Source organism: Dermacentor andersoni, chromosome 1 (genome assembly GCF_023375885.2).
Source record: "Dermacentor andersoni chromosome 1, qqDerAnde1_hic_scaffold, whole genome shotgun sequence".
NCBI lineage: Eukaryota > Metazoa > Arthropoda > Arachnida > Ixodida > Ixodidae > Dermacentor > Dermacentor andersoni.
This window is the reverse complement of record NC_092814.1, coordinates 31,041,710-31,069,701: the sequence shown is the minus strand read 5'-3', so window position 1 is coordinate 31,069,701 and position 27,992 is coordinate 31,041,710. Positions and strand designations below refer to the sequence as shown.

The following is a 27,992-nucleotide window of genomic DNA, read 5'->3' as shown; positions in this document are numbered from 1 at the left end:
GCACGCTCGAGATAGGCGGCGACGTCGAGATTCTCTTCGTCGGTGGCGTGCAACAGCATGGCATCAAGAGTCATTGTCGGATTCCTGCTGTAAACACACTCGAACAGCGTGATCTGCATTGTTCCTTGCACCGCCATGTTGTAAGTGAAAGTTACGTATGGCAGGACAGCATCCCACAACTTGTGTTGCGATGTCGACGTACATTGCAAGTATGTCGGCCAGGGTCTTGGTCAGCCGCTCCATAAGACCATTCGTTTGCGGGTGGTAGGCAGTTGTCCTGCTGTGGCTTGTCTGGCTGTATTGCAAAATGGTGTGGGTAAGCTCTGCAGTGAAGGCAATTCCTCTGTCGGTGATGACTTTTGGGGCACCATGTCGCAACAGGATGTTCTCGACGAAGAATCTAGCAACTTCAGCCACACTACCTTTAGGCAGAGCTTCCATTTCGGCGTAGCGGATAAGGTAGTCGGTAGCCACAACAATCCACCTGCTTCCAGATGTTAAGGCCCCAACAAATCCATCCGGATCTGCTGAAACAATCGGCAAGGAGGCTCGTTTGGCTGCAGTAATCCCGCTGGCCTTGTCGGTGGTGTCTTGTGTCTCTGGCAGTCTCGACATGTCTTGCCGTAATGGGCTACATAGGCGGTCAGGCACGACTAATAGTACTTCTCTTTTATTTTTGCGAGTGCACGGGAAAACCGGAAATGCCCGGCTGTCTTATTATCATGCAGGGCATGCAGGACTTCCGACAAAAGTGCTGCGGGCACAACGAGAAGGTAGTTTGCATGAGCTGGCAGAAAGTTCTTTACCAGGATGTTGTTTTTTAGAAATACAGCTAATCCGTGCCTAAATACCTTCGGGACAAAGTCAGTCTTGCCTTGCAAGTAAGTACTCAGCAAGGCTTCTGAGCTTCGGGTCCGCTCGCTGCTGCTCGGCAAAGTCGTCTGCACTTATTGTACCTAAAAAGGCGTGCTCGTCTTAGGTCGGCGGGTCCATGGGAGCGTGAGACAGGCAGTCTGCATCAGTGTTTTCGTCCGGACTTGCAGATTGCAGTGATGTCATATAATTGCAGTCTAAGGCTCCACTGTGCCAGGCGTCCTGAAGGGTCCTTTAACTTCGCTAGCCAACACAATGCATCATGGTCACTGACAACTTTGAACGGCCTGGCATATTGGTAAGGGCGTAATTTTGCCATAGCACAAATGATGGCGAGGCATTCCTTTTCGGTTGTAGAATTGCCTTCCACTTTTGATAGTGACCAGCTAGTGTAAGCTATCACCTGTTCAAATCCGTCTTTCCTCTGGGCTAGGATGGCGCCTAAACTACTGGCATCTGTGTGGATTTCTGTGCTGGTGTTCTCGTCGAAGTGCGCAAGTAGCGGTGGTGACTGCATGCGTCGTTTGAGTTCTTGAAATGCATCAGCCTGCGGCATTTCCCACTTGAACTCGACATCACATTTAGTTAGATGTGTCGGTGGCTCAGTGGTGTCTGAAAAGTCCTTGACAAAGTCCCTGCGGTAGGCACAGTTAACCCTTTCAGGGTCAATGACGTAAATGTACGGCGCCGCAAACAAGTCCAAAATGGTCGATGCTGTATATTTACGGCGCCATCTGTATGTTTAAAAGGCTCGCAATTTCCTAATTTTATTCTTTCCTGGCATGTGCTGCCATTATGTGGGAATACAGGGAACTTTCTTCTCGCGCCTCCCTCTCTCGGTTTTCGCTGCATGGTTTGTTTTAGAGCTAGTTTGCTCCGGCGTGTCTACATACTATCGCTCACGCATGGGGGCGCAGGTGGGCGGCGGCTTGGGTTTTGTTCCGCAGGCGATTTCGGCTTCTTGCGCTCGCAAAACTGATCGCTATCTCGTTACTAATCGCTCAAAGGGCGGCTGCCTGATTCTCGCTCGTTTAGTGCTCACATGGGTGAGCATAGGAAGGATGCCGCCGTGCATGCGTTTCCTCTTCTTTTTTGGGGGCGGGTGGAGACTTGCGATATCTAATTGCCTCTAATTGGCGATAAGATGAAGATTAGCAGATGTTTGTCGCACGTTTTGCTTTTTTGACGGGCACACAACCACATAGTTTTCTTGGGTGTGCTCGCCTACGCAGTTCGATTAGGCTATGGACGTCAATATTAGTGTAAGAGCAGGAACATTTGAGGCTTGCGAAATATTCTCGTGTGTGCATATTCTAAGGCTTGGAACTACAGGGTCTGTTCTGAAAGTAGTAGGACTGGTTTTTTCCTGGGCGGACGAGAGGCGGTCTGCGCGCGCAGGATCGGTGAAGGGGGATATTGGGAATGCTGGGAAAAATCGGTAGTCGGCTCTTGGCCGTTAAAGAGAGCAGGTCGCTTGTACTGTGAACCCCTCTCGAAACGCCTCGTCACGGAGAATCATGGAGCGCTTACTGGATCAGCGATACACGATCAAATTTTGTGTAAGGCTTGGTAAAACGGGCAAACAGACTCACGACATGATTAAGGAGGCCTACGGTGATGCTGCCATGAGTAAATCAGGTGTTTTTGAGTGGCACAAGCTGTTGCGAGCAGGTAGGGAAAGAGTGGAAGATGACGACTGCTCCAGACGCCCTTCGACCAGGAAGACCAACGAAAATGTGTCGCGAGTGAAAAATTTAATGAACAGTGATCGTAGAATGAGTATCAGAATGATTGCTGATGACTTGAGCATTCCTCAAACCCAAGTTTTTGAGATCGTGACAGAAAACTAAGCCATGAGGAAATTGTGCGCGAAGTTCGTGCCGCGAGTGCTGTCAGAGGAGCAAAAGGCCAACTGGAAAGTGATCTGCCAGGATGAATGAGAACCCAGACTTTTGGACAAGGTAGTGACCGGTGACGAGACGTGGGTGTTTGATTACGACCCGGAGAGCAAGCGGCAGAGCTCAGAATGGCACACCCCTTCTTCCCCACGCCCCAGGAAAGCATAAATGAGCAAATCCAAGCAAAAGTCCATGCTCATTTGCTTTCTTGATCGACATGGAGTCATCCACAAAGAGTTCGTGCCACCCGGACAAACAGTTAATGCAGTTTTTTAAGTGGAAGTCCTCAAAAGGCTGCGAAAACGCATTGTCTGCCCAGCCATCGCCAACAATTGGCGGCTGCACCACGACAACGCGCCGAGCCACACCGCGTTCCGCTTCATGGAGTATCTTGCCCAGCACAAGGTGGCAACGCTACCTCAGCCCTGACTTGGCCCTGCCAGAATTTTTTCTATTCGCGAGAATAAAATTGACACTCAAGGGGAAGCATCACAAATCGGTTGAGGCGGTTCAACAGGCCGTGGCGAGGGATCTAAACAGCATTCCGGTCCAGGCATTCCTGGAGGCGTACGAAAACTGAAAAACTCGTTGGCAGCAGTGTGTAGATGCGGAAGGGTGCTACTCTGAAAAATTCTAATCATTTGTACTATTCTCATCAATAAAATTTAACAAAAATGAGTCCTACTACTTTAAGAACAGACCCCCTTTTTTTATTGTTGTTCTTTATGAATAAAGAGTACATATACCAACGCAATATATTTTTTTTTCTCACTTTACGGTCACCCTAAAAAATAACAGTAAATTTTTTTCGAAATAGGTCCCTCAGAAGAATTGGCATCTGCAATAAAAGAGATTGACACTGGGCAGTCGCATATGGCGAAAAAAATCACCCTGAAAGGGTTAAAAATTGGTGGTTACTTTACCACCAACTTGAAACTGAGGGGATAACATGGAAGGTTCGGCTGCTGACTGGCGATAAGGTCCACGCCTGATCGACGGTGGACCAGATACACGAGACAGGAAGCCATGTAAAAACAAACACTCAGTTTCATAAAATCATGCCAGTGACGTGATATAAAAAGAACAGGCAAACTAAAAGCAGACAGTGCAAAGCTTTGCGGAAGGCATGCAGGTAACAAACAAAAACTCTGGCTCAATACACGATGCAAAGCCCATCACATGGAAATTTACAACTCTCGAAATATTAAGAAATACCCGACAGAAATGAAAAAAAAAGAACTGCGCTCGTGGTGCGTTGCGTGTTTCTTTCGCTTGTCCTCGTCTTTTTGTGCAGTTTAAACCTCCATACAAAAATGAACACTTGATTAATAAGTCCGGCGGAAAGTTTTGAGAGCAGGTTGGAACATGGGGCTTATCCGTGGCAACTTTGTCTTTTGTCATGCTCTGGCATCCCACGTGACCAACCGGTCCGGTGAGCTCTGGGACAATGGAGAGCTTCCCTCCCCACCGCCATAAGCAACAGTGTGGCTGTGGCGGCAATGGCGGCCATGTCAAGAAAGACTGGCACATGCACTTTGTGACAGGCAAACATGCCAAGGAATCTACGCACTGCCTTCTTGTCGATAGGCAGCTGAAACTTTGTGATGGCAGCTGTCTTCTGCGGGTCGGACTCCAGATTGGCTGATGACGTGGCCCAGGAACAGAAGCTCATCATAAGCGAAGCAGCACTTTTCTGGCTTGAGAGTGAGCCCTGATGACTTGGTGGCCTGTAGTACTGTTGCAAGCTGTCTAATGTGATCGTTGAAATTTCCGGCAAAGACGGTGACGTCATCCAAGTAAACAAGACGGGTCTGCCACTTCAGTCCTGTTAACACCGTGTCCATCACATGCTGGAACATTGTAGGCTCTGAGCACAGTCCGAATGGCATGACCTTGAACTCGTAAAGGCTTTCTGGCATGATGAAGCCGGTCTTTTCACAATCCCTCTCGTTGACTTCTATTTGCCAGTAGCCAATCTTGAGATCCATCGACGCGAAGTACTTAGCGTCGCAGAGCTGATCCAATGCTTCGTCTATCAGTGGGAGGAGGTATACATCCTTGTTCAGCCAACGATAATCGACGAAGAAACGTAGGGTTCCATCCTTTTTCTTCACCAAGACAACAGAAGATGCCCACAGGCTTTTCGACTGCTAGATGATGTCGTCGTGCAGCATTTCGTCTGCTTGTTGCCTTATAGCTTCATGTTCTCATGTGGAAATTTGGTAAGGGCTCTGGCGGTGTGGTCGAGCGCACTCTTCAGTTATTATGCAGTGCTTTGCAACTGGTGTTTGTTGAATCCTCAATGACTTCGAAAAACAGTCTTTGTATTGCTGGAGAAGACCTCTAAGCTGTTGCTGCTTACTCATGGGGAGACTTGGATTTATGTCGAAGTCTGGTTCTGGAACTATGGTCGTCGGGGTAGATGCAGCAAAATCCGAGATGACAAACACATTGCCGGTTTCCATAATTTCCTCGATGTGCGCGATCATCGTGCCCACGTTGATGTGCTTGAACTCCTGGCTGAAGTTTGTCAGCATCACTTTCGCTTTCCCTCCATGCAGTCGAGCAATCCCTCTTGCGATGCAAATTTCATGGTTGAGCAGAAGATGGGTGTCGCCCTTGATGACACCTTCTACGTCTGCGGGTGTTTCGGTGCAAACGAAAATAACTATGCTGGAGCGAGCCGGGATTCTCACTTGATCTTCGAGGACACTTAAAGTGTGGTGACTACAACAGCTCTCCAGCGGTATCTTCTGACAGCGTTATCGACTTGGACTTCAGGTCGATGATTGCGCCGTGTTGGTTCAGGAAGTCCATGCCGAGAATTGTCTCACGAGCACTGTTGGAGGACAACGAACGTTGCAAAGTAGGTCCGGTCATGAACTGTAATCCTTGCCGTGCAGATTCCCGCCGGCTTTGAGGTGTCCTCCAGCTGTCCGAATTTGAGGGCCGTGCCAGGCAGTCTTGACTTCCTTCAACTTGGTGGCAAACAATCCACTGATCAGTGAGTAGTAGCACGGCCGCTCGATGCAAAGCAAGGTGCGGCCAGCTACGTCGCGCCGCGGACAATAGGCGGGCGCGTCTCGGCCGAGTTTACAGTTGCGACCACTTTTCTTGGTGAGGGCGCCACTGGTCGGGGATGCTTTCGCGACTTCGCGCCGGGGCTAAGAGAGCGTTGGTTCTCGCGTCAGAATGTGTTTGCCTCGTGCTCTATGCACTAATCTCGTGTTTTTTCGCGTGCGTGTGTGTGAGAAAGTTTGCCTGTGCTTGCTGTGCTTTGTTAAGGCTCTTCGGTGTGCGTGTGTGCCGTAGCCAGCCTCGTTCATGTGGCGCGATGCCGCACAACTGTTGTGTGCCACTCCGCGGCACAAATGCCAAAAAGGAGCCGACTGTGAGATATCACGAGTTCCCCTGCCACTTGGAGCGTCGAGAAACGTGGCTAAAAAATATCTCTCGCCAAGGAGTGTCGGGAAAAGGAAGCAAGTGGGAACCGAGCGATAGGTCTCTGGTATGTTTCCTGCACTTTACAGAAAGTGGCTATAGAACGAACACGAAACTTAGACTCCTGCTTCCGAATGCGGCACCGACCGTGTTTTGCAAATATCCACAGTACCTGCAAAAAGAGAATGTGCAGCCCAAAAAATGCCATCGAAGAAACTTTACTGATCACACAGTAGTTGAGGCAAGCAATAATTGCGGCAGCTCAGGAGAAAGCCCCAACATCGAAAGTGCCTTGCAGTTTCTCAGCGACGAGGTGGAAGCTCTAGTTCCAGAGACTGCCTTAGACTTATGCTCTGAACGTAGTTTTTCTTTTGACCAGGCCTGCCAAACTACATTAGATATTATGGACGTCCTAGAACAGTCAAAGCAAGCAGTCAGGAGATTGAAAAAAAAAGTTGCCCGTCAAGGACAAGAGTTGAAAAAATTGCAGTCAGAACGGGACAAAATGAAAAACCGCGCCTCTTAGTTTATGAAAACAACAACCAAATTCAGTCCTTTGTTCAGGTATTACAAAGAGCGGAAAAAGGAGACAAAGCTGCTGTTTTTATCAGCAACCAAGTGGCCACTTCAGGGGGGAAAAAAAACCTGCCTACAATGAAAGAATCCTGCGGGAATGTATTTTATGGAAAGCGTGCTCAAATAAAGGGTATGAGCATGTTCGAAGCAGATGCCTTTTGAAGCTTCGTTAAAAGGGACGCACTCCTTAAATAACCTCTAGCATCACTCAATATGCTTCGTTTTCATGAGAAACAATCTACTGATGATTATTTGCAATGATAAGTGTTTTTATTTCATCTAAGTTAGCTTGAATTACTTGGGAAACTCGTACAAGTTCTACCTATGTAAAGCTTTTACTTTGCGTACGTGTTCAAGAGATGTGAATAAAAGTACTGATAGATTGCTGCAAGCAGAACCTCCCGATAGAAGTGCACCACCCGGTCGTGCATCGTACGGGCAACCGTCACGAATAGCGTTCAGGCGTATTCTAGAACAGATTTCCACCCCTGTGACAATCTGTTGGCGTTTGTGGCGTAATCAGCACTTCCAATGACGACTTAAACGATTTTGTCTGCAATTTCCAAATATAAAACGCATTATTTACGCCTTGACTGGAGTGGAGATCGTGCGTGCCGACGCAGCTGTGAAGGCGCTCTCTATCAGCAGCCATCCCCGAGTGGTGGCGCCGCAGCGGGCGCATGGAGAACTAGGCCCGAGACGCCGTTCAGGCGCGACGCAGCGGGCCGCACCTTGTGCTTTTGGATCGAGCGGCCGTGGTAGTAGGCTCCTGTGTCCACTAAGGTGGTGACTGCATGGTCGTCAGAAGCACGTTGAGGTCGGTGCTTCTTTGTCTTGCATTGCAGTTAGGTCTTGGCATCTGATCATGGCTGCATTGCATTGACGTGTGGCTGATACGTTGCGTCATCAGGTCTTTGGTCGGTGCATTCTTTGCTTCCAGACTTCGTCGGAATGACCGTGTGTTATTTCGTCGAGCTAGTCCTCGGCGGCGCTTGAGGATCTTTGTCAGTTCAACAGACAGCAACCACGCCTCCATTGGTTGCTGTTTTTAGTTTTCTGGATATGCGCTGAAGAACTGGCCCTGGGCTAAGCCAGTGTATGGCTGGCACTGCGGTGACAGGTAGCGGCCTGGTGACGGGGAACAGGTCATTATCGATGGCATTCACCTTGCTGCAAGCATGGGGCATTGACGGCAAACAGTCATAGTCCCATTTCACGGTATGGGTGCCGGCAGTAGACGTGACTTGTTTCTCCGCAGTAATAGCAGAGCAGACAGTGGTTGGGAGCGCACCAAATGTCGGTCTTGCTTGGCATGCTTCGTGGGGTGATGGGTTGGCTAGCTGGCGGCAGCAGCGGTGGATGACGGAACTGCAGCATTACCAGGCCCTGCCGCGGGTTCGGAGGGGGAATGGGATGGCGGCGTAAGTCATAGCATCAGGCAGAGGCTTTGGAGATTCCGGCTATACTTCAGGAACACCCAATGACCACTGTATTTCATCCTGGACTATGTCGACAATCGAACTAACTTGAATCTGCAACACTGGGAACATCTTCCAGATTTCATCGGGCATAACTTGTCGTTCTCTCACCACTCGTCGGCACTCCTCCCCCAAGGCAACGCCGCGTGCAGATCATCTGGGCCCCTGGTCACTCGGGTCTGGCTGGAAACGAAGCCGCCCGAGCTCTCGCACACCGGGCGCATCATCGTTCACCTGCGTCTTCCGATCCCGTCCAGCCCTCTGTTCTGCATCGCGGTCACGCGCGGGACCGAATGATTACGTTCAGAGAAATTCTCCTGCACTACCGCAGAGAGCGGTTACGCTACCCCCCAGCACAGAAAACACTGAATAAGTCTCAATCCACCACTTGGTGACTTCTCAGACACGAACTTTTCCGAACCGCATGTACCCCGATGCATACTCCCCACTCTGCAAAGCGTGCAAGGCCCGCGCTGACCTCGATCATATTATCTGGCAATGCCCCAAAGCCTCACCCACCAACACCTCCCGCACTAACACACGCATCATTAGTACGGCCGAGCAGTGGGAGACATTGCTGCTCAGCTTGGACCCAGAGGAGCAGCTCTGGGCCGTCCGGATGGCCGAAGACGCCGCCAGAAAGCAAGGACTGGCCGCCGTCTGAGGAAGGGGGGGATTGGGGGTTAGTCTCCCGACCCCCGCCACCCCTTAACCCCATCAAGGACATAATAGTTTTTTCTCTCTCTCTCACCACTCGTCGGAGCAGAGGGCTTGAACTTCTGTAGAGTCTGGCATTGAGCGGCAATTGAATTGCCTGGTGCGCAATTCTAACATCTTCTCTATCATCGTTGATCCTGACAGAAATTCTGCTACGGTCGTGGGTGGGTTGCACATCAGTCTGACAAAGAGTTCTTGTTTTACTCCGCGCATGATAAGACGTACATTGTTCTCCTCGGACAGTTGTGGATCGGCGTGACGGAAAAGACTAATCGCCTTTTCTGTAAATACTGTGACGTTCTCGTTACGAGAGCTGCGCTTGGGCTTGTAGTAGAAGTTCAGCCCTTTCTCCTCTGACGACGCTTGTGAAAGTCTTCAGGAACATGCTGCAGAAAAGGTGGCATGTTGTTGACGAGGGCTCTTGATTTTCAAACCAAGTCCTTGTGAAGTCTTCCAATGAGAAATAAACGTGACGCAACTTCAAGATTCCACTTGTAGGCTGACACCCTCGGGAATGTCTCGAGCCAGGTCTCCGTGTCTTCTGATGAAGCTTCGCGGAAGGTAAGTGGCTCTCTAGGTTGCTGAAGCACTACCGTTGATGGCGACGCTGTTGTCATCGTTGCTGCTGACTTGGTGTCGATCCTTCTGCCCTGCTTGGGTAGAAGACCGTGCTCCGGGGCAAGTTGTATTCTGTGGCTCACTCAATGGTCCAAGGCGACGTTGGTGCTGTCTTCCGTTTTTTGGAGGCGTTCGGTGCATGAACATACCCAGCACCTCCACCAGATGTCACATAGTAGTCGCAGCAAAACTGTGAATGACGAAATTAGCATTTGGTTAGGCAAACCTGTGCCCTTAAACATGGGCACATATTTCATAGAAATCTGATCAGCGGGTCAAGCACGTCTGCTTTTATACACGAGTCATCAGAGGTTCCAGAGTAATCGCTGGTGCCCACGTGTTTTCCAGAAAGTACTGCACAATTCGCGGCGCACATGCATGCAATCAGATTACAGAAGGTTCGTTGATAACAGACTGCAGATAGAACCGTCGATAACATTCCACAGACGTGTCCTGCGCTGAGCAACAACATTTGTTAGACAGTGAAACCTGGTTACCCGATAAACAAGTACGTGTCAATATGCTTATTGGTGTACTGTGTAGTGAAGGCAAAGGAGAAAGGTTTGCCCACATTTGTGATTGAGTTGACAACAAAAATACTGTACAGTGCTCTATATGTCACATCTTTACTTTGACCACTACATTGCATAATTGATATCGCAGTGCAAGTAAAAAAATGCTATTTTTCTATCTTCATCAAAATTTTCACAATGCTTAGGTTTCATTTATTTCCAAAGTAGTTTTCAAGCCAGTATGCACAACTAAAAAGCTTGCAGTGCAACATAATTCCTTGCAAAACAAATAACTTTGTTTCTATAAGAGTTACGATTTGGTGCATTAGTCTTCTTTTTTTACTGTAAACAATGAATATTGCAATACTACTAATTGTGGTAGTCATGACAAATTTGCATCTTCACATTACAGAGAATAACTTGCACAGCAGTGGGCAAGAACAATGTCTGCACAATGTGTAGTTTCACTTCTTTGTGAAAGTTCAAAGCACTGTCAGACAGTAAAAAGTTAAAATCTCAAGATAGCACTTCAAAAATTGAGGTGAAATACCATGATTCAAAAACGATTGGAGATGGTGGGCTAAATGCCTGGTACACTTCAACATGTACAGTCTCTTTGTGAAGGCACATATTAGGAGTCGCATGTTTCACGGCAATTTTTCTGCAACACTTTGACAAAGTTGTGGAATGTATTTGGCATTAAAAGGAATCACCGTATGAATATCCTCCAGCAAGAACTATACGAATGTATTGTATACTAGCAGAGTTATTGGCAATCAGATATTACATTTCAGTCCCATTCTAGGGGCTATGAAGGGGCAAGTCATGGCCCCCAGTGCTCTGCCTACTACATGTTACGATGACGTGTTTTTCTTGATAATGAGCCTGCCACTACAGTAAACTCTCAGTTGTACGAACGTCGGTTTATCGAATATTTCAGAATAACGAACTTTTTAAATATCCCCGGCAGTTTTCTTAGATTCTATGCAAAAATATTTCACTTAAACGAACTTCGGAACAGTCAATATTTCAGTTTAACGAGCTCGCTCAGAGGACCAAGGCGTATTTTTACGATCAGAACCGATGCCCGCCCTCATCAAACCGCCGCCCCAGCGGCAATGTAGCGTCGCTGGCGCTACAGTGCCCCTGGGGCAAAGCGGCGGCGTATAAAACGAACGGCAACGATGCATGGTCTCCGAGATCGCCCGCACAAAACGAGGAAGCATGTAATCTCGGAGGCCATGAATAAAGTAACATCGCTGGCTCTTACAACGCCGCCAGAGCAAATCGGCGATCTGTCACACCACAAACCCCGTGGTGTGTGGTTTTTTCTGACCGGCTAGTCGTGGCATGGTCGCCGTCTCTTTCTTTCGAAGAAGAGGCGAAGAAGACGAAGAAGAGGCAACTGCCGAGCCAGTTTCAAGTCCTATAACCCTAGCTGAGGTTGTAGGGTACATTGGAAATTTGAGACTTTTTGTCTCAACAGCAAGCTGTGCCAGAAGTGTACAAAAACATTGACTCTTTGGACAGTTTTGTTACTTCCTGTGCTTTAAAAGTACAAGTGCAGAAGAAGATTACAGATTTTTTTTCTAAGTGAGAAAGGCAGCATTATAACTGTTATGAACCTTGTACTTATTGATATGTACAAATTCCATTTCACACATTTCTAACACTATGGATGCCATGTCTTTTGCTCCATGAATTGCACTTCAAACTTTTGACTCTGTATGCCATGTCTTATGTTGGTCTAGTGAATATTCAGTTTAGTGAACTTTCAGTTAAGTGAACTATTTCCTTCTGTCCCTTGAAGTTCACTCACGTGAGAGTTCACTGTACCAGTTTTTGTGCTAGCGACTTGCTAAACAAGGAAGTTCTTGCTTGGTTTGCGGTTCAGTTTGTATAGGTACAGTCAAGCCTCACGATAACTAAACAGGATTTAACAAAATAATGAATGTAATGGAAGTAAATGCAGTTTCCCATGAAATTGCCATAGAGATCCGTGTATTTAAAATATTGTTTTTACGTAGTAAAATTCTCCTGCCAGTGGATATAATCAGCTAGATTCACCTCTCAAACTAATATATGCATCAAGTATATTGCTTTCCATGGAGTTTCACGCTTTGGTGTGGCAGTTCAAAATTCCTGCATTGAGTATGCCAATATGCATTGAATAGACAGTTCTTTCTCACAGCTGTGTGCAAGCAGCGACTTAAGTTTGCCATGGCCTCCAAGATAGAGTGGCAGGAGACACTGTGTACCATCCATTCTCGTAGGTCTTGGCAGTGCCAACACACCTTTGTCTCATTGTGTAGCACTGATTGTGGTGGCTAATTAGCTATAGCGTTTCATTCAACTGTGGAGCTCAAGGTCATGGGTTTGATTCCTGGCCGTGGCAGCCACATTTTGATGGAGTTGAAATGAAAGAGTGCTCGTGTATTTTGATTTAGGTGCACATGGAAGAAACCTTGTTGGTCAAAATTCGGAGTCATCGGCTAAAGTGTCTCCCATAGCCCTGGTATTGCTTTGGGACATTAAACTTCATTAATCAGTCAAACAATAAATCAGAAGCTATACCTTTGTACAATGAGTAAAAGTGGAAATCATTTTCTTGTTTGTTTGGCTGTTTCTTGTTTCAGGAACATTGATGTCAGTCCTGTCAATCATGTCACTGTTCTCCCTGGTGAACCTGTTCATGGGCTCATTTTTCTTGTTTCAGGTATGCAGCTGCATTTTTCTATTGTTCATTGATTCATTTCGAATATTGACAGGATTCGCTCTACTCTTTCACTGTGGCATTGTCTTTATGCGTTGCCCCTTTGTGCCATGCCTGTTGTAAGGAAGGCAAACCAAAGCAAAACGGTTCTGTAGTAACTGTTGTGCCGTAATATGATTGCCCTCTGTGCAGACTCATTGTATGCTAATGGCTGTGAACTCCTTTCAGACCAACCTTTACCTTGGTGTGGCCCTCTTCTGTGGCTTTGTGCTCTATGACACCCAACTAATCATCGAAAAGAGGAAGCGTGGTGAGCGGGACTACATTAGGTAAGTACACCAGTCTACCTTGCATATGAAGTGGTACTACTGTATGGTAACAAGGCATGCTAAATATCAAGAAAGGAGAGTTCTTGCTTAATTTATCAATTAGTACAATATTGCCATATTTACTTCATTGTAATGACTTTTTTTCATTTTTGTTGCCAGATCTCTGCTCTCGCATTACATTTGAATAATGGCAGCATTGACCATTTTAAAAATCCTGAATGCGACGATTTTTATTGTTACATTGGCAACCTTCTACCCTTATGCCTTTATCCAATCCAGACATGTTGACCGAAGTCAAAACTTTTTTTTTTTTTTTTTTTTTTTTTGTAGGAAGCAATGCCATTTTCGCTGTGCTTGCGACTGTTATGTGTACGGTGCTGCAGTATCCTGTGGCTTTTCGCACTTCGGCTCCGTTCATTCGTGACATTATGGCGACATAGCATATTGAGTATGACACCCGCTTCAAAAGATAAACAATTTTGATGCCCAACTCTGCAATGAAACTCCGCCATAACTCAGCGGCTCGATGTCCACGAGTCATTGATTCACGGATAGCAGGACCAGCGGGAGGCCCTCTCGAAATGCGAGGACAGTTAGAAGGGCTCTGTGGCCCTCGTAGTGGCCTGGTACCATCCCAAAAATGAAATGGTTGTGTGGCTTTTAAGAAGTATTCGATCTCAAACAAGCTCGAAGATGACGTGATTCTTAGGTGATCACTTTCGCGAGAGTCGGCTCTTCCCAGGACTGATCACCTCAATGTATATGGCCAACAGTGCTCTTGGCACTGATAGCGAGCTTGGCACAGCAACAAAAACACTTGTCGGGGACACTTTGGTACCGAGCCACTTGAAATTTCACTAACGTAAAACTCTCCAAAAGGGATTGCCCAAGGGAAGCTGCCTCCACCTTAGACGACAAAAAGAGCACTTTTTTCGGAATTGTGATTTCTTGAGTTACGGTACCATTTCTTCTTTCATTCATCTCGTGTTACTCACGAGCTTAGAAAGTTGGCCCTCTCGTTACAATCACGGTCACATTGCATACGAGTAAATACGGTAATGATCCAAATCTATTCGAATATAATCTCCGACTGATCATTCAGGCTCAACGGTAACCACCAACAAGTCAGACTAACCTGGAATTCACAATACTGAAGTCGCCAGAATATGTGACTATATTCCACCAGTTGCCAGAAGTGTGCCGTATTCTTGAACGGACACTTTTGTGTATACTTCAGTTTTACAAGGCATTGCAGGAATAGTGCAAGGTGCATTGGCATCTATGAGTGACAGTATTCTTGGCACATTGCCGAGCACACTGCCTTATCGCAGTGCTAGAAATGCTGTGGCCATTGATGTGTATAGTGCTAATCATCATATTGTGAAAGTGAAAGTATCCACGTAAGTGATCATTTGAGAATATGGGCAAAGTTTGTGAACACGTCGCTGTGTGCCTTTGACCTAAACAGTAATATCTTGACCACTGTCATGCTGTGGTTATGGATACATGAAAGTACAGTCCATATATGCATGGAATCTTCATCCCCTAGTAACTTAACAGAAGTCAACTGCACTGTGATAGCTAAATGGTAGCTGTTTTCTTCACAACAGTCATTGTACTGAATTTCCCTCGCTGTCTTTGTCGGCACAGATATTGAGGGCAGAGTTGGTGCCACTTGGAACTCCTTGAAAGTGCCCAGGACGGTGTCGATATTTAAGATCTAAATTAACAAATACTGGTTGCGCTGAACTCGCAGCAAATTGTAAATGCAGCCTTTACAATTTAGCGGCTTGGCTTGGGCTGCAGATTGGGTACAGTAGGCGACTACTCAATTGGCTATGCTTCACTAGTTGCGGTTTTGAGGATTTGCCGGTGACAAGTTTGTGGCATGTAGCGCGTTTTACATCTGAGCCATGGAGTTTTGCCACCATCAAAACAACCGTACAGCAGTGGTAATTGAAACGTAAGCTAGGCCTTTATATTGTAGTGTATTTGTTTTGCATGAACATATGTAGAAAAACTTTGCTCGGTTAACGGGTCCCTGTAATGGTTCAGATAAATTTTGTAGATGCATAGGGTACAGCTACAGTAAAACATTCACGCCACAATTTAAGTGAAGTGTCAAATAGTAAGTGAGCTATGCACGATTACAAGTTGCCCTCCTCCGTAGCCATGCTTTTTCTCAACTCGTTCGCCGAGTGATAGGAGCGGAGCCGAGCTCTGCCTTCACTGGCTCAGCGTCATGATGCGACGTTGTGTCGTCTACTTCTGGTTGTCCTGGAGCCAGCATGAGAAGCCTCTCCAACCTCTCCGCCAGCCACCTGGTTGTCGATCCCAAGCAAGGGCTATCCAAGCAGCATGTTTCGAGCATTCTGTCACAACGCCGAGCTTGTGTGGTATTCCAGTAACCACAGGAGATCTAGGCGTTTTGACGGATGGTCGGAGGCATAAACTGAAGGCCCTCCATACTACTACCACTGTGATGGAGCTTTAGCATAGATGTACGTGAGCAGCCTGATCGGTCTGCACGGTCCAGCCACCTGGTGATGCAGAGCTTAACCAGCCAAATGAAGGGCTAATATTGCTGTAACCAAGTGCAAAACATTTTAAACATTTAGGAAAAATGTTCACGATTATACTCCTGCCAAAAGTTTACACCAGCCGCAAAATGTGATACACTTGGTTACTGCTATATTAGCTCTGTGCAGAATGCAGAATGTTCACATTTACGTCTCCGCTCATCCCGTAAAACGCCCAGTCCGCTTGCGCTTGCATTTGCCCATACCAGACAATTCTTTGACGTGAAGTTACGGCCACAAACACGCAAATGCTAGTGCCGTTAGAATACTGACAACCAGCGCTCGCATGTTGCAGAGGGACACAATGTCTCAGCTTGACATGTCGCCGATCACTACACTTACAGCCCACAACGCAAGGGCGAACCATGGTGCTTGCGAAAAGACAGATTCAGACCAACACGGACCGCACAGCTCGCGTCACCCAGCAGAAGACTCTTGCTATGTGCAGGAAGTGCTTGAGTGTAGTGAGAAATTGTCCTTGTGCATTCTCTTTTTAAAGTGAAGCTTTCATTGCCTCTTCCTTCGACTTTCCCACTGCTGCTGTGGCTGCTGCTGTTGTGCACACCATGTCTGGGGTGGTTCAGAGCATGTATATAGATGACGGGTGCGAGTAAGAGAGGAAACGCGGCAGAAACTAGTTTTCACCGCACCATGTCGAATGTGCACAATGCCCTTTGGAGCTCCCTGGCCATTGCCACGTTAGCCACTTTACAGCTGTAATTATCTATGACTCCACTCAGAAGCTGTAGCACTTCCCTTTCTACTAACGTGCAAGGCCAGAGGGGACGCAGATAGAACTGAAGAGGAGAGGGACAAGAGGCAGTTCCCATATAAGAGAGGGTGGAGGTGACGTGAAAAGGCAAGGAAATCCCACTACTATACGACGGCGGTTGCAGGGAAACGGGATAAGCTTAAGTTCAAGGTACGGTACAGTACGTTGCTGCTATTTCTGAAAAATAAACGGCATGAAGATATGTCATGCGGGCAACTTGCACAGGGCATGCAGAAGCAGAGCCGCATTAAAGCACACCACAGAGTCCAGGAGACACTACGGAAGCGGTTGACCGTCAAATCAACACTTCTGTGGCCTCCGCGTTAGCTTTGCGGCTATGGCATTGCTAGAGGTCGTGGATTTGATCCCAATCGCAGCTGGAGGATGATGTACACATGCTAGTGCGCCTACGTACATGTACTCGCGCCATGGCGTTGCTCGTGGTGACACGTGACTTCGAGAATTATTCAAGGCAACATGTGTTATTTGTCTAATGTATTGCTAGAATAGACTAATTAAAGCTTAAAGACATAATAAAACACACAAACCGAATGTCTGCATGTTTTCCTTTCACTTCGCATCGCAGCAGTACAGTACTTCCGTTTCGTCTGCTTGTTCCCGCATCGTGCAGTCACGCACGCAGACACCGAAATTGTCATTTTCTACCATGTTCCAGCATGGGATCATGCTCTGCGATCCACTTGTGTCTGCCTCAGTATTCGTTGTAGCACATACTTGTACTGCTAGTCTGGTGTCCTTGTGTGCTGCGCAAAATGAAACAATGGCAACAGCTCACATGCGACGCCGTCGGCAGAAGTGCGCATGACGTATGCATCACGCGATCCTGGAGGTCCTGTATGGGAGAATGCAGGGAAGGAATTTCACTTGCGGAGGCTAGACAGGGCAAGTGGAGAGGGCGTCATGTTTGCGGTGATGCTTGCCTCCTGAAATCATGGATTCACGACACTGAAATATTGCTCTCTGCTATTAATGCGCCGATTTCAAAAAATTTTTCCGGCAGAACTCTCCCTAGAACACACATAACTTCCAGCATATACACGAGGTCGCGGGATCGAATCCCGGCCACGGCGGCCGCATTTCGATGGCGGCGAAATGCGAAAACACCCGTGTACTTAGATTTAGGTGCACGTTAAAGAACCCCAGGTGGTCGAAATTTCCGGAGTCCTCCACTACGGCGTGCCTCATAATCAGAAAGTGGTTTTGGCACGTAAAACCCCATAATTTAATTTTTTTTTCCAGCATATAATCAAAATTTGCTATGGGTACCTGGTGAGGAGTCCTTTGAAGACAAAATACTTCACCTTGACAATGGAAATGTATGTCAGACATGGGTCATGTGTGGTGGTATCTTAGCTTTTACAAAAGAGGTGCAACAGGTATATTGCCGTGACAAATTTTTATGAAGAAATGCCTCTCATCTAATTGTGCCAAATTTGAAAAAGTGCAACAGAATGTTAGGGATGTTGAGTATTGCTCTACAACAGTAATACAACCACAAAAAAACTGAACTTGTCATGGTCATTTCAATGTGGCCAGTGATGCTACTGCTGTGCCAATTGCACCGAACTGCACTAAGAGGCAAACTCTCCTACGTCCTGCTACATTTCTGCAAAATGTGAAATCTGCGCCGATAGGGTTGCTTGTGATTTCAAAGAATGGAGCTATGCCCTCAAGCACCGTTTTACTGCACCAACTGAAGTGGCATGGCGTAGACCAGCAGCTGCGTTAGCTCCAAAATGGGCAGAGTCAAGGGATCGTACTGATGCTTCTTCTGCGGGTTGCTGTCTATATTCAATATTTTCCACCCCGACGCATGCGGGTAGTTTAGACAATGGGTCAACCTTGATTTTCTGGCGGCAGCGAGCAAACGCACTGGACCTGAGCCAGACCTCTCGCTCCTGTATGACCAATGTAAAATGGTGGCAGAATTTTCGAATGCTGTATGGTGCCTCTCGCAATTTTTCGAGCATAACGTGCACATTGGCAAGGACATGGCGGCCGGGGAAAACTTTTCTGTGTTCAATATGTCACCTATCCCCCACTTTTCTTGCAATGGCAATTTCGCTGCAAAAAAACATGGCGCACGGCCACTACCAAGATTTTGGTCACCTCGGCACCAAACAGCAATTTTCACTGTTGCATACTGATGAAGCATTGCTGTTTAAACCTTGCTGTATCGTATACAGCCGTGACAAAAAAGTCACTGTTAGCTGATGTGGTGAGCAGGTCATTGCAGAGAGATGGCCTGCAATATGTTGTTCAGACCAGTAAACTGCTTCATTGATTGCGTGTGAGATCACAGGCTTGACTGGTGGCCGGAAGCCAAGATTGGGTCCTCGGGTAACATGCCGGCAACTACCGCGGCACTTTCACAAAGTTTGTTTTTGCGCTCACTGGACGGAATGGCGGAGGGAATTTGCTGATCACAGCCTAATCTGACACCATTACATGTGCATGACGCCCATCGAGCTGCGTGACGAGCGAAAGCAAACCGCTCCAGCTGTGTCTACGATCACAGTATTTCAAATAGATGGTTGTCAATGAATTGCAGCACAGGGAAAAATAAGTAAATATTTCATACCACTAGCAGTACTTTTCCCAACTTTTCTTTTTCTTTCTTTCTTTTTAAATGAGTGCTCCATTTTGAAGGTTACATTTATAGGAGCAATATCACGCTTAAGGTCTCCAAAACGCTTCTGCATTCTGCACGTAACACGTCCAAGTGCTTCCATGCTTCACACTTGTCGCAGTGCACAATAAGGACTGCGATAAAAAAGGGGGGGGGGGGGGTCATTTTTTGTGTTTGAATTTATGAACCAGTCACTGCTTACTCCTTTCACGTGCATTTCCCACTGTAAAAGCCCCATATAATACCGTCTGCAATTGCTTTCATAAACCTGCGCCGAAAGTCCATTTTACTGCTCCAGAATGCTTTTTTGGCTGCTCCAAAAGCTGCTCTAAAATGGGTTGGGCCAGTAGCATCACTTTATGGCTTTTGTTCATAATTGTATCAGTGACACTCGTCCATGGCACAATTTTCTATAGATTTTGTTGGTAAAATTTCACGGGTGACCACGTTTAATTGAAAGGAACAGCAAACTTTTTGTCTGCTGAGGCTGCAGATTCCCATGGCTAGTATGTTGAATTCTTGTTAGAGTGCATTGGGTATGTTTAGCCAGAGTGCAAAGCTGTGCAAATTGGACGAGGAAAACAAAGGCAAAAAGCCATCTGTTTACAAGTCCTTGTCCTACCACAGAAGGTTTACTTGCTGCAGTTATTTGCATTTGATAATTCTACAGATTAGCTTGATGGAGATGTACAAGTTTAGAGAACATTGTCTTTTTGGGAGGCTTGATTGTACATTTAACGTAAATTTGTACAAAAATTTGGGGCTTAAAAGAAAAACACGTGGTGCACCTTCATCTGCAGTGTGCTCAATAAACTTCACAAAGAACTTCAGGTTGAACTTTCAAAGACTTGACTTCATTATAAATATTTCCAGGGCCAAATCCAAAACTTGAGTAATGTTTAGGATGGTTACTCCACAAGAAGCTTGCTTTGCTATAGGCGCTGAAATTGGCAACATTGAGTGATGTGATGTTTAAAAGGCCCCTGAAACAGTTCAAATATTGTAGACGCGTAGGGTACAGCTAAAGTTAATCATTTGCACCACAATTTGTGTGAAGCGTCTCGTATTAAGAGAGCTGCGGACAATTACAAGTTACCCTCCTCCATAGCCATGCATTTTCTCCTCAACATGTTTGCCGAGTGATCAGGGCTAAGCTCCGTCTTCACTGGATCTGCGTCATGATGGCATGTAGTGTCGTCTGCTTCCGGTTGTCTAGGAGCTAGCATGCGAAGCATCTCCAACCTCTCCACCAGCTGCTTGGCAGTCGACCCCAAACGAGAGCTATCGAAGCAGCCTGCTTTGCGAGCATTCTGTCGCAGCACCGAACGTGTCTGGTATTCCTGTAACCACAGACAAGCTGGGCCTTTCGATGGATGGGTGGAAGCTAAACTCAAACTCATAAAGCAACTTTAGCGTAAACGTACGTAAGCGGCCTGATCGGTCTGCACGATCCAGCCACCTGTTCGCGCAGAGCTTAACCAGCCAAAAAAAGAGCTAATGTTGCTCTAACAACATTTACAAAAACAGCATGTTAACGATTATGCTCCTGCGAAAAATTTACACCGGCAGCAAAGAATACACTTCGTTACTGCTACTGTATTTGTTTGAGCTTTGTGCCACTAGGTGGCTGCACTGTGCTCACTCAGATCATTCACATTTGCACTTCTTGTGAAATGGCACGGTCAAGTGGCCAGGCCCTGTCCTCTCACTTGCGTTTACCCGAATACCAGGCTCGCGAAACGCTATTGTGGTAGTAATCCTCCTGTGTAAAGTGGCGGCCGCAAACGCACAAATCCTGGCGCCGATCAGATACCGATAATCCGATGCGCTGCAGCCACTCTGCTCGTCTGCTGCCTTGCACAGGGGCACGGTGTTGCAGCTTGACATATTGCCAGTCGCTACGCTTGCAGCCCACAATGCAACAAAGGCGATTCATGGTGCTCACGAAAAGACAGACCGACACTGACCGCTCTTGACACTTGCTGTGTGCCGGAAGTGCTTAAGTGTACTGAGAAATTGTTCTTGTGCATTCTCTTTGGTACTTTCTCTTTATAAAAACAAATGAACTAACATTACAACTATTACGAACATCATTTGTTCACCATAAAGTTGGAAAAATTATCAATGACGCGCCCTGGGCAGCCAATCGGATAGCTTGCCCTACTGACGTCATTAGGGCAATTTACGTCAAATGGGTAGGGGCGGCTGATAATTCAGCCGAGCAGTGTGCTGCGATCAGCAGCGATGTACATTTTTAACACCTTATAATAAATAACACTCTTTACGCAGGAGCACTTAGATGCCTCAATTAATGATCAGAAGGACCTACTCTAACTGGTGTTATCAGACTCAGTATGTTTGTACAGAATCGTCAATCGTTTCAGGGTCCCTTTAATGCAAGCAACATTGCCCGAGTGAATGTTCTAGGAGCACCCATATTGCTGCACATAGAAGTGGATGAGTGAACCGACCAGTGTTGACTCTATTATACAGACAGAGCTGCACTTTGGCAAAAGAAGGCTGGCAAGCTAGGCTGGTAATCGGAAAGAGGAAAAGTGTACTGTGATACCTGCCTTGGGGCTAATGTGAGCACTTTTAGTCCTTATCGATTTTTTTTTACAAATGCGTTAATTGTAAGTGTACCTTCTATTTTTTTGTATGTATTTGCCCTTAATTATCTTACAGATCGCAGAAGCTAGAATGATTGCCAGTTGGTTGCAGTCAGTTGAGCACTTTTCTTTTTCTTACAAGAGTTTTTATGCTGAAGAAAGTGCACAGGAAGATCAGTTAACGTAATGGTAGTTCACTAAAAATGCAAGATGCCAAATAGACACGGGGAAGGCGCAAGATGGAAATTCAAGATGATGAGCCAAACGAGAACAAGATAAAAGCGGGAGCCAACGTTTCAACAAGTGAACTTGTCTTTTTCAAGGTCAAAAAAGGAGTCCACTTGTCGAAACGTCGGCTCCCGCTTTTACCTTGTTCTTGTTTGGCTCAAGATGCCAAATAGAATGATAACATAATCATAATGTGACACAGTTTCTCAGAGGCATTCAGTTGATGAAAATGTGCTGGGTGTACTGTCGAGGATAAAATTCTGGACTACGCAAGCCGACCAAATTGCATTGAAGTGTTCCCTGGTGGCCCACCACTCTTGCTTTGAAACTGGCCTGTGTGTCCATTTTTCGAGTGTGCTCATAGAGATGATCTAAAAGCATCCTTCCACCAACTTTTGTTGCCAAGTGCGATGTATCAGTCACTGAGTAGACAAGAAAACTATTATTTATTAAGTGTTCAGTAGGTCTCTGCTTGATCTTCTAAACATTTGCTAGTGCTAGTGTGTACTATGTAGCAACTAAAGCCACCTTTTCTGTTGCAGACACTCTGTTGACTTGTTCCTGGACTTCATTAGCATCTTTAGACGTCTGCTCATCATTTTGACTCAGAAGGTACGATCACATGAATTTAATCAATTACAGTGAGTCTATTTCATCAGTAGTTTTCTGGCACATATTTAGCCAGCCAGTTATCTTTATTGAGGTTGTCAATTCGATGTTGTGAGTTGGCTTTTGTTTGTTGTAGCTTGTGCAGTCTCAGAGGAATGGAAATAAGGTGAGGCAGTGCAGCTCGCAAAAAAAAAAGACTGCTCAGCATTCTGCCATAGCTGTACTTTCCAATTTCATGTGCACCTTGTTTCCTGCTTGATTTGCTACACTTCCATGCCCTGCTCACCCCTTCCCATTGTTGGCTCATGGTATTGAAAGAGCACTTGCACTGCTGCTTCCACATTCCCTTTTCCTTAACGATGGCCCCCTTTGTCCGTTCCAGGAGAGTAGCAGGCGTGAAAAGCGGAACTGATGTCTCGCCGCTTGCGGAGATATGGTGGTCCCTTGGTTGACAAACCTACACCCCCCGTTCAGTTTCCTGTAGCCAGTCAGTCCAAGTTTGCCAAGCACTTGTCAAAGTCCACTCCACTAGAATATTTACCCTTAAAGAAAAAAGAAACCTGCAGCACGTGCACACAGCTCTGATGGAGGATGCCAACGTGAGCTGTTGTGCTGCATATTCTTGTGACCAGGACCTTGATAATTCGGCATAACTCCTGTTTTGTGTTGAAGGTGAATGTTTAACTGGCAACTTATGTATGTTTCAGATGTTTAATTTTTCATTCAGGGCTATGGTTTTAATTGCTGAAAGTGTAAAGCTAACATTCTGTGTAAATCTGTAGTAGGTAATAGACATTTTGTTTTTATTTTCACTGTGATGTGGAGTGCTAGAGTATTTTGCTTTTTGTATACAAGTATTGTGTACATCTTGTTCATGCATCTAACCAATGTACATTTGCAATGCCTGTCCCAAAATGTTTGTGCATTGGGGATTAGTGATGCATTGGGATTCACAGTACAACATGCACGTTGCGAAACTTGAATTCACATGAAAAGTAAGAGCTGACAATCATACTTTGCATTAGTGGGTTGTGCTCTGCGTTTGTGGGTGTATTTTTGTGGCTCAATAAAAGTTGTCAGAGTTCTAGGTCAGCAGTATACAGTGTTGGTCATCTTTCTTGCTTCCAGAAATCTGAGAACGACTCAGATGATGAAGAGAAGAAACATTCCGGTGGTCATGCTAAGTATTGAGTGGGGCACCGTTACCCTTGAACCTTTTGTCATTGGCACTCTTTATAAAAATTCACTAAAGATGGTTCAGCTATATCAAAAGTGTTGTCTTCATTGGCTATATTGTGTTGCATCGATATCAGTCACTTCTCTTCGAGAACATGAAATTATATGTAGTGTATGACACTTCCTTTTATCTAAAGTGGTTTGCACTAAATGAATTCTGCATACATCCTTTTAGCATGTCTTCCCAAAGACGTGCAATTGAGCAACAAAAAATAAATTTATATGCTCTATTTGACGTGGTGTTGTGAAGTATGTAGCATGCATTTCTTTAAGTGCAATGGCCACGACAGTTATATAGCCAAAATTGGTACCGTAGAATTTCTGGTTTACCCTATAAACCACATCAAACACGTTTCAGCTAGCATTTACAGTGAGGTCATCAGGCGGAGTGAAATATATGCTGTTACAACTGGCAATGTCATGCGAGAAAGATATGTTGGCAAATGTATTTTGTGTGGTTTGCACTTAAAGGGACACTAAAGGTTAATAATTACGTCAACGTGGACTGTCGCAATACCATCCCAGAAACCTCGAAACGCTTGTTTCATGCGAAGAAGACTTATTTTAAGAGAATATGCGTTCTGAAGCGTCCGCATACGTCTAGCGCAGTTCAAATCGCCCGCCCTCTGATTGAGGAGTGGGGACGCCATGGTCTCGGTGACCTTGCGCCGTCGTGTAAAACGGCGCCCGCAGACGGCACTACGGCTTCTCTGCGCAAAACGCAAACGCGCGGCCAGAAACAGCCGAGACAGAGCCGACAGCAGCGCGAAAGCGGAAGTATGGTGGCTAGCGGAAGGGAAAGCGCGCGCGACGATAAGCTGGTTCTTCATATTATGACTCCAATTTTGACACTCGTTGCAATAGAGGACCCTGACAACGACACATTGCTGTACGAGCTGGGGCCGTCAGTATATATATGTATATATATATACATATATATATTGTCACGTGGTGGTGACGTTGAATAACACAGTAGCAATACTGTGAACGACAAAACAAACTTATTGGGCGAACCTGTGCCCACAAAACAGGCTACACTTATGGCACAACGATAGCGGCGAACACGCTCGGCGATCGTCGAAAATCTGATCAGCGGGTCAAGCGCGTCGGCTTTTATACATCAATCGTCGAATGTTCCAGACTAATCGTTGGAACCCGCGTGCCTTCCACAAAGTTATACGCCATTCGCGTCAGGCGATGAAATCAGATAACATAAGCTTCGGCGGCAACAGAAAGCGGATAGAAGCATCGATAACTTTCCAGAAACTTCGGATACATGCATGCGCGTCCCGCGCTGTGCGATAACATTTGTTAGGCGGCAAAACGTGTCGCCCGATAAAGACAAGTACACGTGTCAATACCCCCCTCTTAAAAAGCATCGACCCGATGCTGCAAACAAACGAAAGTAATAAATAAGCACTCGTAGAAAAGAAAAAAACAAACAAACAAAATAAGGAAAGTTCGTTAGCGTCCGTAAAACGGTTTAAGGCGCACCACGTGGACCACTTCAGGTCGTGCGCGACGTCGCTGTGAACGCGAAATGCCGTCTGGCACGACCTCATAGTCCAGTGCGCCAATACGTCGTGATCCGACGCCGAGACCTAACTGTAACGCAAGACAAAGAACCACCGACCTCGACGTGCTTCTCGACGGCCACGCAGTCACCGCCTTAGTAGACACAGGAGCCGATTACTCCGTCATGAGTGGACCCATCGCCGCCCAGTTGAGGAAAGTTAAGACTGCATGGGAAGGCCCTCAAATTCGCACCGCTGGAGGACACCTGATTACGCCTAACCTAACCTGTGCGAACCTGTGCCCACAAAACAGGCTACACTTATAGCACAACGATAGCGGCGAACACGCTCGGCGATCGTCGAAAATCTGATCAGCGGGTTAAGCGCGTCGGCTTTTATACATCAATCGTCGAATGTTCCAGACTAATCGTTGGAACCCGCGTGCCTTCCACAAAGTTCTACGCCATTTGGCTGTTTCACATGGCGCGATTGGGGCGAAAAAAATCGTTCTGCCGCGCACGTCGCAGAGCGATTTTCGCTCACAGCTTTCACATGCGTTTGCGGCAGCGCGATATCCGTCGCAGCGATGCGCAGGGTTGCCTCTTGCTCACAAAGTATCCATGCCTGCATCGTTAAATAAAAACAACATGGAAACTAGTCAAATATTCGAATTTTCCTATTTTTATTCGATAATAGAATAGGTACACCATTTGTAACGTTTAAAAGGGTTGAGACTCTACGACAGCTTGCAGATACGGTGAGTGAGGCACTGCACAACAGCGCAAGTATGAGCGTGCGGCTTGCGCGGCGTCGGTGGGGTGCTTCCGTTTAGTACACTCTCGTTTCGTTGTTACTATGAAAGCCGCAACTTTTTTCCCTGGATGATTATTTGCTTTTGCGAAGAACAAACTACTGTTGAGTGTGCATGTATATAAGCAGCTGGCGCGATTTGTAGGGATGAAGAGGTTGACGACGGCGGCAATCAAGTGGGTACGTGCCTTATGTTGAAGCGGCGTCTTTCTCCCGATCCGGATAGCGTGCAGCTTCTCCTTTCAAACGAATTGTGTAAGCGAAAGAAAAAAATGTATGAAGCTCCTAAGCCGCAAACGCTGGTGGGTACGCCCTAAACATAGCTAGAACTGAGGCGCGACATTGCTCCACAGAGCTACCAACGCGCGGTGAAACGCACATTGCCCCTCCCACATCGCGCCGATCGCTGCGACTGAGCGACGGCGCGACCAACTTGTTGGAATCCAGTCGCGGAGAGCCCACGACGTCGCGGCGGTCGCTGAGCGACGGAATTCGCTGTGTCGCTGACTGAAAATCGCGCCATGTGAAACAGCCTAAATTCGCGTCAGGCGATGAAATCAGATAACATAAGCTTCGGCGGCGACAGAAAGCGGATAGAAGCATCGATAACTTTCCAGAAACTTCGGATACATGCATGCGCGTCCCGCGCTGTGCGATAACATGTTAGGCGGCAAAACGTGTCGCCCGATAAAGAAAAGTACACGTGTCAATATATATATATATATATATATATATATATATATATATATATATATAATATTTCGCTTTGCTGATTAGGAACATAGCTTTTCTTACACGTCGCCATTCACTCCGTGCGGCGCCTACATGCGTGGACAAATGTAATGGAACGCGGAGCAGTTTGACTCTCTCAAGGGGCATTGGGATTGAACTTATGATCGCCGGCCTTTAAATGCAGTTCAGTCACAGGTCGAATGGAAGCGTCGGAGATAGGCACGTGTACGACGTACTGTAGAAGGGGCACGGAGGAAATAAACTAAGGAGAGGCCCTGACGTCACTCTTTGTAAAGCTAAAGTGAAGCCGGAAGTTGGCGTTTCTCCGCCTATCGGGCCAGCTCTCCTCTCTTGTTTACATTTCTCCCGAAACCACGCCGCGCTGCGCGCAACCGTGCTGCTCGGACCCGTGCGCTCCGCAGCAATAGTAAGCAATCGTTAGCACGTTAGCATGATTACGCGAAAGAGCGCAACATTTCCCGCGAATATTCCTTTGTCCGTAGCCATCGCCGTGGCGCGGTACATAGCGTACAAGCGTTGCATGCGCGTTCATTTCACGAACTTTAGTTCCTCCTGTCCCACCTGGCCACAGCAACATCCGGTAGAGCACGGTCCAGATAACGCAGCGCAACAAAACACGGAGACCAACGCAAACCCGGCCGCACGGTGCCTTTGCCACGGTACGAAACCTACGGAGCTCCACGTGTGAGCGCACAGAAGAATAACAAAACCGCCATTGTGGCCCGAAAGGCGGGGCCACTACAGCAAAGAAATAAAAAAACAGCAAAACAAAGGAGAACCTAATACGTCATTTCTTCCACACTTTTCTCCTAGCGCGCGGAGGGGGTAGGGCCTCTCCTCAGTTTCCTTTCTCCATAAGGGGCGACCTGCGCGTGCGGCGCTGCGCCAGCGCCGCTGATTTGCTTTTGCTTGTGTGGTTTTTTTTAGTTTTCCAAACCGCCGCCGTGAACAGTGGCGCTAGTGCTCAACCCCACCTAGAGTTACTGTATATGCTACAACAGGTAGCAGAGTTTCGCGTAGGTCCGCCATCTTGCCTGGGAAGCAACCAAATCTATGCGGCGAAGCCGCACTTCGTTT

General features: G+C 46.8%; 1 protein-coding gene across 3 annotated transcripts in view; it reads left to right on the top strand.

The window, feature by feature from the left end:
• BI-1 (Bax Inhibitor-1) overlaps positions 1-23,874 on the top strand; it is a 42,598-nt gene extending 18,724 nt beyond the window's left edge. The window contains exons 5-9 of one of the 3 annotated variants that reach the window (XM_055061287.1): positions 12,750-12,829; positions 13,055-13,155; positions 22,536-22,605; positions 22,739-22,768; positions 22,985-23,700. In XM_055061287.1, coding sequence (XP_054917262.1) covers positions 12,750-12,829; positions 13,055-13,155; positions 22,536-22,605; positions 22,739-22,768; positions 22,985-23,014 — 311 coding nt within the window. In that variant the 3' untranslated portion in view covers positions 23,015-23,700. Of the gene's footprint in view, positions 1-12,749; positions 12,830-13,054; positions 13,156-22,535; positions 22,606-22,738; positions 22,769-22,984; positions 23,701-23,730 lie in introns of those variants that run through there. The other 2 variants (XM_050194240.3, XM_050194241.3) reach the window with 2 other exon arrangements.
• The last annotated feature ends 4,118 nt before the right edge of the window (positions 23,875-27,992 follow it).